General features: G+C 38.9%; 1 protein-coding gene across 1 annotated transcript in view; it reads right to left on the bottom strand.

The window, feature by feature from the left end:
* The window catches only part of UBL3 (ubiquitin like 3), a 67,270-nt gene extending 53,184 nt beyond the window's left edge, over nt 1–14,086 (bottom strand). Inside the window, exon 1 of the mRNA XM_039255293.1 lies at nt 13,052–14,086. Within this exon, the coding sequence (XP_039111224.1) occupies nt 13,052–13,078 (27 nt within the window). The 5' untranslated portion in view covers nt 13,079–14,086. The remainder of the gene's footprint in view (nt 1–13,051) is intronic.
* Between the last annotated feature and the right edge of the window lie 731 nt (nt 14,087–14,817).

Below are 14,817 nucleotides of genomic sequence, written 5' to 3'. Positions count from 1 at the left end.
ATTTTTGGAAAATGTACTACAGGAGAACGTGAATGGATGAAGAATTAGCCCCAAGACTAATGCAGGGGGGTCCACGGGAGAAAGCTGCGCTTGCCCGGCGTGGTAGCACGGAGACGAAGAGTGGTTGATGGATCCCAGGTATATTTTGCAATGGACTGGACCGGAGGGTGAGGGACAGGGAGGAATCAAAGATGACTACTAACCTAAGCACCTGCTTGGCTGATGGCAGTATGGTGAGGAACACAGTTAAGTATTTAATTAGTCATAGCTATTCTTAACTACTGTTAGAACAAAAGAGAGAGAACTGGTGAGTGTTTAGCCAAAATGGGGATGGTGGGGGAGAGGCAGGAAGAGAAGTCAGGACAAGGTATGAGGGAAGAGCAATACCAAACAAAACTTCCCGCTGAAAACAACTATAAAAGTGAGATCAAACAAACCCAGCTACCTGAAGGCAGAGAGAGAGCAACCAAGACATCCAGGACACGAGGAGCCAAAAGCCCACAGAGAAGGGGAAAACCCTGCGATTCCACTCTTTCCCCTTCCAACACTCGGCACACAAAGGCCACACACGGAGCATGTCCTGGAGTCTGTATCAGTCTCACTGGACTAGGAAGACAAAAACTGGAATTCTGTGCTGCCAAGTTAGGCGGGAATCGCGGGTCTCAGATAAAAAGGAATCTCAAAGAACAAGCCCAACATTTGGCTCCATTTTTGCCCACCAGAAGCGTGCTGAATCACAAACATGCAGGAAGCCCCAACAAAAAGATGTTGCAAAGAGACTAAAAGGCTAAGCAAGGCTTTCATCAGAAGGTGACCCCTGAACAACATGGGAGTTGGGGAACCAATCCCTGTGTGGTCAAAACATCCATATATAACCTTGGATCCCCCCAAAACTTAACTAATAGCCTGCTGTTGACCAGAAGCCTTTCCAATAACATAAACAGTCAATTATTACACACACTTATTTTCTAAGTTTTTTGTATTATATATGTATTCTTATAATAAAGTAAGCAAGAGAAAAGAAAATGTTATTAAGAAAATCACAAGGAAAATATATTTACAGTTCTGTAAAGCATCCACATACATGTGCACCTCTGCACAGCCCAAACTGTGTTGTTCAAGGGTCAACTCTACTTATAACTGCCAAGGCTTGCCACAAAGAAACATCTTGGTAAAGACTCCAAACTCTCAAGTGAGAGCCCAGAAGGCTCAAACAGTGAGGCTGTTTGAATTTCCTGACAGCCCAAAATTCAGCCTCATGTCCTATCAATCACTAATGAATTAAAGTGACCAATGTTTTTTTAACTGCTTGCCAGAGAATATTAAAACCTACCTGTAGAAGATAACATCATTCAGATCCTCTAGAATTGTTCATCACAATGTTAATAAAACATTACCAGGTGTCCTATGAAAGAGGATCACATGACCAAAAACCAGACAACAGAAATGGGCTCACAGGTAATCTTAGGTATCAGAGTCATCAGACAGGAACATTACAACAATGATTAACATGCTCAAGAAAATTTATGTAAATATTGTGAGAACTTGAACCTCTGTAAATTTTAGGCTCTAAAATAAACTGAAATTGAGAATTCAACAATTGGGTATAACTGAACACTGGACAGAGAAGATATGGTAAGTGAACTTGAAATCAGTAAAAAATAAATAAGTTATGTATGTATATATATTATGTATATGTATGTATGTGTGTGTGTGTGTATATATGTATCTATCTATATATCTATATATATATCTATATCTATATATATATATATCTATATATATATCTCGAAACTAATAGAGTAGGGTGGGGGTGGACAGAAACTATGAATTGACCAGCATTTCTGTAGTCTCAGAAAGAAAGGAGAGAACTGGACAGAAACAATATTTAAAGAATACCAGCTAAGAAAATCCCCAAAGTGACAAAAGATAACAAGCCATAAATTCAAAGATGCTCCACAAGCTCTACACAGAATAATTATAATAAAAGCCATATATAAGCACACAATAGTAAAATTACTGGAAATCAAAGACAAAGATAAAATCTTAAACATAGTCAAAGGAAAACACATTAACTTCAAAGAAGCAACAGTAAAACCAAAACCTGACTTAACAGAAATAGTGGAGGCCAGAAGTTATAAAATAACTTGAAGGTGCAGAAAGAAAAGACCCTTTAAAAATAAAGGTAAAACAAATGCACTTTTAAGGCATGTGAAGACAGAGAATTTATTACCAAAAGACCTGCAGTGAAAGTAATACTACAGGGAATTTCTTATTAACAGAGGAAAAAGACCCAGAGGTAAATGCAGTAAACCAGTAAGAAATGAAGGCTTCCAAAAAGGGTAAATGTGACAATAAAGTAAAATGATTAACGGCTATTTTAATAAAAAGAACACTATTATTATTTCTACCACTACTATTACAATTACCTCAACAGCAACAATAATGATGTCTTGGGGGGTTTAAGAGAGAAACGGGATTCAAATATTGTAAGGCCTTTCCATTTTCCTGGAAGCAGTAAAGGAAGTAACATATGATAGACTCAAATAAGTCAAAGATGTATACGGTAATCTTAAGGTTACCAGTAAGGGGATAATTAAAGAATTTATAGCAAACAAGCTAAGAGGGGAGATGTGGGGGGGGGGGGAGTTTAATCCAAAAGAAAGCAAGAAATGAGGGAAGATGTTATAAAGGACTGATAGTACAAATAGGAAACAAATGAAAATGGTGCATTTAAACGCCAAAGTTGTACCAAAGCAGTTACATTAAATGTGAATCAACACAGATTATCAGGTTTAATAGAAAACAAAACCCAACTATACGATACGTGAAGAGATTCATCTCATCTCTAAGGACAAAGAAAGGTTTTAAGAAAAAAAGATGGAAACAGAAGCCAAAGGAAAAGTATACTACATCCAAAAAATAAGTAAATAAGCTTTAAGGCAAAGATTATTAGAGATAATGACAATAAAAGGATCGATCCAGAGGTGCCCAGGTGGCTCAGTCGGTCAAGTGTCCAACTCCTGATTTCTGCTCAGGCCATGATCTCTCAGCTAGTGAAACTGAGTCCCCGGGCGGGCTCCAGACTGTCAGCACAGATTCTCTTCCTCTCTCTCTGCCTCTCCCCCAACACACAGCGTGCATGCTCTCTCAAAATAAATAAACTTAAAATAATCCAATAGGAAGATACAATTATAAATTTATTTGCAGCCGATAACTTAGCCTCAATATAGAAGGCAAAATTTGAGAGAACCAAAACAATATAGATGCAAATCTTCACATAGTTGGGAGATTTTAATACGTTTCTCTCAACTGAGTGAAAAGAAGACAAAAAAGTCAGTAGCCATATAGTGGATTTGAACATGACTGATAAATCTGACTTTGATGACATTAAGCACAACACACTTAATTTTCGAAACAGAACCATAAAGCAAGTGTCAATGAATTACCCACAAGTAAAATCACAGAAAGAATAATAATCCTAGACCACAGTAATAGTAAACTGAATATCAACAACAAAAATATAGGTAGAAAATCCCCGAGTGTTTAGATATGATACAATGTAGTTCTAGATAACGCAGGGATCGAATAAGAAACCACAATGGATATTTTAAAATGTTTTGAATTGAGTGATAAAAGTATATCAGACTTGTGAGACCCAGCTAAAGTTGCTTTTATAGGGAAATTTCATGACTTAAAATGTGTACATTAAAAAAAGAAGACTGACAGTTAATGATCTGAGTATCTATCTCAAGAAACTGGAAAAAGAACAGCAAATTAAATTTTAAAGAAAGCTAGAAGGAAAGAAAGAAAGGTAAAAGCAGGAACCAATTAGAAAATAAGGTTTTAAATCTGAAAATTGGCTCTTTAAAAACTGATGGAGATAAAGAGGAAGCACAAATCACCAATAAGTAGATTTAAAAACCAGATATTACAAATACTATGAACATCGGATAGATAGATAGATAGACAGATGATAATGTGTAAAACTGTAAGCCAAAATTGGAAAATTTTGACAAAATGGAAAATCCCTTGAAAACTAAAACTTGTCAAAATTGACAAAGTAATAAAAAATGTGAATAGTCCTGCATGTACGTACATAAGAAATAGATTCAACAATCCAGACAAGAAAACTCCAGATAGCTTCACCAGTGAATTCTTCCAAACATTTGTAGATGAAAATCAATCCTCACAAACTCTACCAAAGAATAAAAAACATTTCCCAGCTCTTTTATGAAGTCATCATAAGCTTGATAAACTAAATCTTTCCTAGTCAATCTTTTTCATGAACAAAAATGCAAACATTGTAAATGAAATATAACCTAGCATACAAACATGATAAAGCATAAACAAAAGTTAAAAGTCATCCAGTATTCCAAGGATGCTTTACACTTAGTAAATATGTATCCCTCTCTCCCTGAAAATTTTAACACAGCAACTACATTCCTAAGAGCTTATCCTAAGAAAATAATCAGACAAGGCACAGAGATATGTTTTAAAATATGCATTATATCATTGTTTATAATAGCTTTTAAATGCTGATGTGTATGAAATTAGCTAAACAATTTATGTACATCAGAATCAGTTCAAAATTATAATATGGTTCTATACTTATTGGTATGGATAGCTGTTCATGATATATGACTAAATGAAAAAAGCAGCTTACAAAAGCAGGAATATTTCTAAGGCAAAAACACTAATTTTATATGAAAGTAAAGAAAACTGAACATACATCCTAACATTTTGTCTAGACACAATGAATTGCCATCTTAATTTAAGTTCATAAACAAAAGATTTAATGCCTAACTAGACAATTTTCATCAGCAGGAAGAACATTTTCTTCTCAAAATCTAGTCATAGAAAATTGCCCACATACATATTTTACCACAAAAAATGCTACTGGATTTGAATCAATCAATAGAAAATCTGCAATACAGAAGTACCTATAGTACAAAGACAAAACCAAAATACTCTGAAAGCACTGAATCCATTAAAAATCTGTGTTAGATATATAAAGCAACAATAGTTTCTACATTCAAAGTGGTGAGTTTATAGGAAAAAATTGTACACACACACACACACACACACACAGACTCAAAGTTCCAACAAGTTTAAGGAAAACTCCCTTTAATTCTAGCAATTAATAAGACATTCCACGCTCATTAAAATAATCCAACCCAGAAGTTATACAGTATTTTGCAAAGATCTATAAAACAGGTGTCGGCTCTACCTTACCACACTAGCTCAGATCGATCAAGTGTGAATGCCTGCAGGAAGGTGCTGGTAAGGAATCTAAGGTATTCTGCTCTGGAAAATGTGCTTGAGGGATTTAGTAGGTTAAGGCAGGGGGAAAGGGTTTAACACGTTTATCACTATTACCATCAGAGGCAAATTCCTATCCTGGCTCTACTTTTTACTCGCTCTATGACCTGCTTATCCTCTCTAAACCTAGATTGTGAGATAGTACAAATCAGCTCTGCTGATAATCACGCTGTGATGTCTGTAAAAAACATGGCAAGGCCAAGAGAAGACCAACAGGCAACAAAACTTCTCCCACGGCCACACCAGAGTTGCAAAATGACGAACATCTGCCGGGCCCCCTTTATATCTCCTGCATCCTAAACAAAGGCTGCTGAGAGATCCCATTACTAACCCACCTCCACTTCATGGCTGAGAGTATACAGTGCAGAGCTAGTCTGTACTTCCCCTGGTTTCTCATCAGAATCATGCAGCACAACCCAAACCCTGCCCCAAACTTCTCACATTTCCTGTTACTGAGGCTTGGCACTGTTGCTCAGGCATGTGCTCTTCTTTGCTACGGCAAGTCATTAACCTACTTTGTTTCACTGCAGATGCACTCCTGATTGTCTTACCCTGGTAGGCAGCAGCAGCAGCTTCTTTATCTGTACACCAACTATATTTATCCAGGGTCACTGTGAGGATTAAATGAAAGGTTATCGTGTAAAATAACGCACAGCTGCCTGGTACAGCAAGCACACAACAAATAGTACCTTCTCCTTCCTACTAGCTCAAAATAAAGCGATATATGTAATTTTATTTTTTAATCATGTACCTTTTCACTATCAAGAATCTATATCTCTACAAAACACAGTTAAGATCAGAAAACAAGTCCCTCAAGTAAACAGAACTCAAACCAACCAAAATAGACATGATCAAGTCCATGAAATAAAGATCATGCACTTTTCTATAGGTCAACTCCTGAAAATCCTACTTGGACACCATTTGATATTTCTAACATACTTTAATAAACTTTGAAAATCTGTTTTCCACATCCATAGCAAATAAGAATCAGCAACATAAATGGTCAGAGACAGGGGTAAGCATACTGACCAAAGGAAAATAGAACTGCTGAACAAGGCAGGAGACAGAAAAACTCTAAGTATCAAACACAGTAACTTAAAATGCTCAGAAATCTGAAGTCATCTTATGCAGTGGTTCTAAATTTTTTGACTGAACATCCCAGCTATAAAATACTTGAGCATATACCTCCAATATGTATATCTTTATTTATAATGTATATTTTATGTATACTAAAATAAATACTAAAACAGAAATTAAAAGACTAAAATATTGTTTTCAATTTTAACTATTAATGTTATTAAACATTGTTTTGATCTTGCAATCACTAAAAATGCTATTATTATTACCATTTTAAGAGAGAGCACTGTTAATATGCCTCTTTTAAAATCTTGCTTTCCTAGGGTCCCTGGTAAGCATCCAACTTTGGCTCGGGTCATGATCGCATAGTTTGTGAGTTTGAGCCTTGCGTCAGGCTCTGTGCTGACAGCTTGGAGCCTGGAGCCTGCTTTAGATTCTGTGTCTCCTTCTCTCTCTCTCTCCCTCCCCTACTTGCTCTCCAACTATTAAAAAAAATAAAAATAAACTTAAAAAAAAGCACTGTTATAAATCATAACTGAAAAACTTAGTTCACAAAGATGCATAGATCTTTATGGAAAAATATCTTACTAGTTTACTAAATGGTATCACTTTTCTATTCTATCACTATCATTTTCTATATCTATCTATTCCATCATTGTTCACTCTATATGCACAAGATGGCTGTTAGGTTTTTTTTTAATTTTACAGAGACAGCATATGCGTGACAAGTAGGGTGTGGGGGTGAGGAGGAGGAGGGCACAGGGAGAAAGAAAGCCCCAAGCAGAGCCCCACGCAGAGCTTGATCCCTGGACCCTGGGTCACGACCTGAACCCTCAACTGACAGAGCCACCAATGTGCCCCTGCATACGTTTTTATTAAAAGTCAGTTACCAGGGGTATCTGGGGGGCTCAGTCGGTTAAGCATTTGGCTCTCGGTTTTGGTTCAGGTCATGATGTCACTATTTGTGAGTTTGAGCCTCATTTCAGGGTCTGTGCTGACAGCGCGGAGCCTGCTTGGGATTCTCTCTCTCCCTCTCTCTCTCTGCCACTCTCCTGCTCACTTTCTCAAAACAAATAAACTCAAAAAAGTAAAATATAAAAAAATTTTAAAGTCAGTTACCAGATGTCCATGTTATGAAATTTTTCTTTTTCCTGATGTCAGATATTTTTGCAAGCTGAGTAAAATGTGTTGCTTTTCTGGTTTCTAATAAATGGGTCCAAAGGCTAGAGAAATTCTCTGTAAGATTTTTCAACAGACTGGAAATGTCTAAATATGCTTTTAAAATGCTCTCTCCATAATATTAATGTCTTTTGAAAAGCAGATACTGCCTCATTTATTGATTAAAATGTCAAATTTGCCTTGTAGAAACAACTTACTGTTTGTTTTCGCAAAAATATCTGCGAGGGAGCATAATATTGATAGCTTCTTCTCACCATGGAAAATCTATACTATTCATCTCTTGTAAAATAAAAATGTGTAATTCAGCTTTAAGTTCTACAACTCCTTTTTGTTGTTGTTGTAACAACTTTTTTAAGTGCATGGACAGTAAGCCTCTACTCCCGATCTCAATTCAAAGTCATACTCTTTTAAAAAGCATTTTTAAACTCACTATGTAACATACAACAGGAACACCACGAAACTCTTGAGAAAACTCCGGGGGCTGCTGTTGGCAAACCACACAGCCCCATCTGTGTTGCAACTGTCTGAACGTGAACCCAGAACAGTCTCAGAGCCAATCCATATACTAATTCATACAAAACCTCAATTCCTCCCCGTTTGGAGCATAAAGTAAGCACACAGAAATTCTAATATTATTATTCTCACATCTCAACTGCCTTGCGTCATGTCACTTTGTAAATTATTGACACAGTGAAGGGGCACAGAGCTTCGCCATCTATATTAGGTGCTCAGGGTTTGAAGTTGTAGCTTCTAGAATAAGGATATATTACAGAGAAGTACTCAATGAGGGACGTTCATTGAACTGAATCGGTATTGGTCAAACGATGGCTCTAGATCAACAGAAATAAGTTAAATTATGTGCAGTATATTACGCTTAAGGAAACAGGACAGGAATCCAACTTGTTATATTGGGATATTTCCAAAAGAGCCTTCACATACTCAAAAAATTTACTGATTTAGAATGACTTATTCCCCAGTATTTCCAGTTACCATGAATTCTACAATCACTTTCAATTTTTTCCCACAGAATGAGTGGAATTCTTAAAAAAATATATATAAGAAGCATATATTTCAGTCTCCTAAAATATTTACTGTTCCTTATTGTGAAAATTAGAGCCATTATTAAGCAAACACTAATTTAAAATAATTTCAAGCCTTAATAATAGAAATGCATGTTTCATATTCAAAATGGTAACAGAAGACATCATACACTCCATATTTAACACCATAATTAGCAGCTGTAGTATGGGACAATATTTACTTTTTCTATAAATAACAAGAAAATAATGCTCCATGAGTAAAGAAAATTCACTCATTCATTTTTAAACACCTATTCTGTTTTTAAAATCACGGGAGAAATAAGACACATATCTATATAATTTAATATCGTGTAAGAAGAATCTCAAACACACTGACAGAAGAGGATTGACACCTGAGGGCTAGAAATGAATTAAAAGCCGTTTTCACAGGAGAGGAACATGAGCTGGAGTAGGATTCAGGGCTAGAAAGGAAAAGGCATTCAGAGCGGAGGTAAATTGTCTTTTGTTTTCTTAATAAAAAATGTCTAGTTCGGAAAACTGGAATGTAAGACAAATTCAAGGAAAACAATTTAGAAGAACATTCCATTTGAGATACATCATTTAAGTTGTTCCTCAAGTCACATGTAAACGTACTTATCTACTCTTCAGCTTCATAAAACCTCTCCACGTATACTTGAAATAAGACTTCCAGCAAGAGAAAGAAAAATTAAAAAGAGCTGTAAGTAAAGGGAACATTTGAGGCACTAGATCTTCTTTTTTCAAAGTTAAAAATGTTCTCTTCTCTGGGCCTTTTTCTAGCAGAACCTCTTCCCCTCGTGTACTCTACATCTGTCATGTTACTTTAACTTGGAAAGGTGATAAAAGTTCACTTTGAAAGGAAATTCATTTAGCAATTTCCTGTCCACCAGAGGGCTCCCATATTTCTCTACAAACGGAAGAGATACAACATTACAACAAAAATAGTCATTAAGCACAGAAAAAAAAGCAAATTCTCATTATCTTATTTAAACTCAGATTAAAAGTTGTTATATTTGTTACAATTTCTACATTAATAGATTAAGAAGATACAGAGCTTTTCTCTAAGAGTTTTATCATCTAAAATGTTTCAAATACCAAAATTGCTTTCCTATTATTCTCACACGGCCAATTTCTTTCTTGGGTAGGGTTTTCAATTTTATAGCTGTCATAAAATATAATTTTAGTCCAAGGCTCTAAATAGTAGCTCAAATGTTTTATATAATACTTTCATAAATACAGCAGTTTATTTTTTGATAATTTTCCCAGTCCAGAACATAAAATTATCATGTTATCTACCCAGCCTTAGGCCTTACTATTAACAGAAAGAGTACATATTTTCTTTCAGAAAACCCCAAGTCATTAACATAATTCATCCTACAATTATTAACAATGAATACTGCCCCATCATGAATTATGATTTGGGCTGGGAGAAAAAAAATAAAGGAAATGAATCACTTAAATACAGTGTATTACAATGATATTCTGTTCAGATATTTTTAGATTTTTTTCACAAATAAGTTATTACACTGGAATGGTAGTAAATCTCTTAGTTCAAACTCAATCGTTCTTAGCAAAAGCAAAACCAGTATTTTACATATATACACTTATTTATAGAACATATTTACAGAATGTTAATTGCTAAAGTACCAACTGTAAATTTTTTTTTACAGAGTAGAGCAAATCCATTCACTAGGGGTGCCACTCCCCCTCCAAACAGATCGACTTGCTAAATTCGGATTATAAAAAAAGAGACTCCTTATGGTAAACACCAAAATTTACTGAATGTTTAGAAATAAATTTGAAATGTGGGTTATATTTATAAATCAAAAAAGATGCTAAAAAAAGCCTATTTTAAAGTCAGTCACAGCACAGCCATATAGACTTTATCAAAAACAGCAATTGATTTAGCAATTACTGCAGCTCAAGGATGAATTATCTTTAATGAAAACATGACCGAGGCTGTAATTCCACTGCCCCACCTCATCTCCCAACTGCGATTTTCCTTTACTACAGACAAGCATCATTAACATGTAAAAGAGCGTAACATTTGTTTCTACATGGCACATACTAGCTAGCTGTCACCACTCAGAAACTTGAAAATTTTACTGCACCTAGCAAAAATGTATGTATTGACACTTGCAAGAGTACGTATCCTGATCGATTTGTAGTTATGCTGCAAAACAAAGGTCAGATTATGGAAAGCGGTGGGTGTTGGGCAGGATTCAAAGTGGAAAAACTGTTCTCACTTTAAAGTAAATGCAAACTATCAATTACTGATATGAAGAGTTTAACAAATACAAAGATTTTACTCAACAACTTCTAACCAGTATCAGTCATGTTATATTTCAAAAAGTTGCGAATTCTAGGCACATACCTAACGAAGGCACTTTTTAAGCAAATGTAAGTAACAGCAAATGAAGGTTTAAGAGGTTGTGACATATGGGGAAAAAAGCCTCGAGACTTTCAGCAAGTTGAGCAGCTAGAAAACGAGACATGAAAAATACTCGGAACAATCTCATCTGAGCTGTAGATTAGGCACACTCTGAGACAGCATCATCGGGGCATTATATGTTTATTACATAATACTGCTTTGCCCTTGTATATCACCTTTAATCAAGGGATCTCAAAGCACCACCAAATCAAGGCCTTAAAATACAGTCTAAAGCAGAAATAGTTACATTTTATAATTGCACCTATTAATAAAACCCTGCCACTAGCTCCCGTCCCCCCCATCCGAGTATTAGCTTCCGAACCTCCTCTCTGACTCGGAAACCGTATTCCCCAAATCATTTCAGTTTGTAACTGATGCTACGCACATTCCAGCTTCTCTTCAGCAGTGGGCCTAAAGAAAGTAGAGGCACTGTTTTAATGACACAAATCTATTTCATTACAATTTCTGTGACGGAACAAATGGTACGTAGAGTGGACATATCTTGCCCTGTGCGTGATGATATAAAATGGAGGCTTTGGAGAACAAATCTTTGCTGGACGTGATGAGCCCCCAAAACACTCAACTAACAGGGCAAATAGCATTTTCCAGCTCAGCCCAGAGACCTTTCTAGGCAACTTCAAGAGTGGAGTAGAGGGAAACCATATCCAACTATCCTTAATGGGGCAGGAGACTATTCTCGTGTGTGTGTGAGGGAAGGGAAAACTAAAGGGACAATGCGTGAGGTTTAAGAATCAGGAAGGAGAGTGTAAGTTGCTGTGTGGCCACACAATAAACAGAACATTGTGGTCCCTATACAGTAAAATAGCATATTAAATGACAAATCAAACATAAGCAAAATGGCTTTTAGCCAAGGTCAAAAGTGCCATTTACAGCCATTGAGGCTTTTTTTTTTTGAGTCTGTAAATGAGGTTTGATCCTATAGAAACATTGACGTTTTAAAATTTAATCAGCAAAGTTCAATTGTTTTTTTCATGGCAACACAACGAACACTCAAATGTTAATGTTATGTTAACTTCAATTCTTTCATAAACAAGATCATTAATCTTCCTGTTAATTGCATTATGTACTTGTCCCTAAAACTGCAAAGTGTAATTTCAATTCACACAAACCCACCAAACCCCAGCCTGTAAGCCTGCACGGTTACTGTTATTCAACAGACTCGCAATATTAACAAACATTAACCTTTAGAAACACAAAGAAATGCATCAATAAACAAGAGTACTTTTTGTTTCAAGTTCTCAACATTCAAGGATCAAGGCTCAATAATTAAGGATCAAGGCTCAATAATTTGTTTTATTAGCTTTGAAAAGTCCAATGATGCAACACCAGCAAATATTTGGTACTAAAAGTCCTGAAAAATCCATACGAAGCACCAACATATCTAGATTTGTAAAAATTCCAAAACATCTTAATATTTCTGTTGCTGTACTTGTTCTCCCAGACATAGTGAAAAGCTCATGGCAGATTCTAGGAGACTTTTTCTTGAAGACGCACACGACCCTGCGCTTGAAAACATCAAGTTTGTATCTGCTGCATTAATGATCCCGTCAGTGTCAGAGAACAAGATTCCCCTTTTCCTGTCTACCTCGGTGGTATCTGGTAGGGACACCCGTTCCCCGCTCTGCCCACTGTCACTGACGTTTCCAGACGCTTTAAGATACCAGGGTTCAAAGGCTTCTAGCAGAGAGGGAGAGATTTTTCCCACTTCAAGCTACATTGCTACATTTTCCCTACTTCTCCATTGTCTTCAATGATTGAGAAAACACAACCAAATGAGAAAAGCCATATTAAAAGCGGTACTTCCTAAGAGGGGGACACCAAAACCTCCAACTTCTCCAAACCCCCCAGCGCCGTGGCGTTTCCACAGTCCCCCGCAGACCGTCGCCCCGCGCCTGCATCCTTTCCGATTCAGTAAGATTGGAAACCACAATTAAATCAGTGTCGTAACTTATCCTCCACTTACCATATCCGCCGGGACATTACTGGACATCTTGCCGTTTGAGATTCACCCAGATGTTTATCGGGGGGAGGGGGGGGCGAAAAACGACAACAAGCAAAAAAGAACAGAAGTCTTGAAGCTACAGAAATCAGCCTTAACGATCTTGATTGGTTCGTGATGTGCTTTCCCCAAAAAGAAGTTCCTCGGGAGCCGAGGTTGGAGGAGGAGCGGTCCCCGCGGCTGGGAGGCCGGCGCCGGAGGGAACTCCCGGGACGGCCGCGGCAGCGCCCGCCGTCAGCAGCAGCAGCAGCAGCAGCAGCGGCGGCGCCAGGACCGGCCGCGCCAGGTGCACCGAGCCGAGTGACACACGGACATGGAGCGGGTGGGAGGGGGTTAAATCCGCCTTCCTCCTCTCCCAGCCCGGCAGTGATTCACACTTGCTCCCGAGTCAAGTCCTCATTAAGCAGGAGGAAAATGCCCCGGCGTGGACGCACACAGATAACTATGCGGCTGCACATGGACGCGGGAGCCGGCGGTCGGCTCGGGCAAACGGCTCAACTCGCGCTGCCGGGGCCGAGGGCCGAGCCGCGCAACCCCGCGCTCAAGGGCATTGAACTAGTTGGGAGCCGAAGCGAAAGCCCGGGGCGGGGGACGCGGGGAGCTCGGGCCGGGCGGGAGACCCCACGGCCCCTCGGGGCTCAGGCCGCGGGCGCCTGCGGGCAGCGGCGGGTCTCGGGGCGCATCGTCTCCGGCTTCTCGGCGCTCCTCTCCTGCCTCCGCCACCCCCCCGGCGCCGCCTTCCCCTCCCCTCCGACGCCGACTTCGGCTGGTCCCCGGAAGAGCCCGGGTCCTCCCTCTCCTCAGCCCGGGAATGGCTTCCTCTCGCAGCTTTGTCTCTCCTCCTCCTCCTCCTCCACTTTTCAGTCTCAAACGCCGCAGCCGCCTCCTGTCATCGCCGCTCAAGCCAACATGGCGGCGGCAGCGGCAGCCGCCAGAGCGCAAGTCGGGGACACAGGGAGAGCACGGCCCCTCCTCGCAGCCGCCGCCGCCGCCCCCCCCACCCCAGCTCCGCGGACACCCAGTGCGTCACTACGGAGACCACCCTCGAGCATCATGGGAAGTGTAGTCCACGCCGTGGGGGTGGGGGGGGCGGCCTGAGGCGGCCTCTAGGGACTCCGAAGCCACGCCCCTCCTAGCAACAGTTACTAGGAAAGGAAAGCTCGCTTTAGCCAAGCTACCGTCTAGGAGTTAGGTGATACCTGCTACCAGGAGTGCTGTGAGCGTGCGAATTATTTGGAGAAAATAATTCTGCACAGAGAAATTCCCTCAAGCACAGTGAACACACAGACTAAAAATACGGTTTACCTCCAAGAAGAGTCATTCATTTTAATGACAGCGCGCTCTCCACATCCTGCAATCTCAAAGCATTTTGTATAGTGATTTCATCTACGTCTTTTCAGCATTACATTTGGAAGATCAGAAGCAATCATTGATTTCCAATAAGGTCGTAGAAGTTCAACAGGAACAAGGATCTCATTAAGCAGGGAGAATGTTTGAACATGTGTTTCTTGAAGACCTAGGGCCATAAAGCTACAATCTAGTTAATTGAAATTACTAAAAACTGTATTAGGTACAATAGTATATCATGCCAAATGTATATCAGGAAACAGCTGCTACAAACTACCTGGGGATTCACCAGTTTACCAGGCTAGCCCCTAAATTCTATTTAACTCAAAACGTAATAAAAAACCTACACACCCACAGTGATTAGCACATAGCACAAAATCGTA

The sequence above is a fragment of the Hyaena hyaena genome, unplaced genomic scaffold (genome assembly GCF_003009895.1).
Source record: "Hyaena hyaena isolate Hyena2069 unplaced genomic scaffold, ASM300989v1 scaffold_11, whole genome shotgun sequence".
Classification (NCBI taxonomy): domain Eukaryota; kingdom Metazoa; phylum Chordata; class Mammalia; order Carnivora; family Hyaenidae; genus Hyaena; species Hyaena hyaena.
The sequence above is the reverse complement of the archived record's forward strand: the minus strand, read 5'-3'. Positions and strand labels throughout refer to the sequence as shown.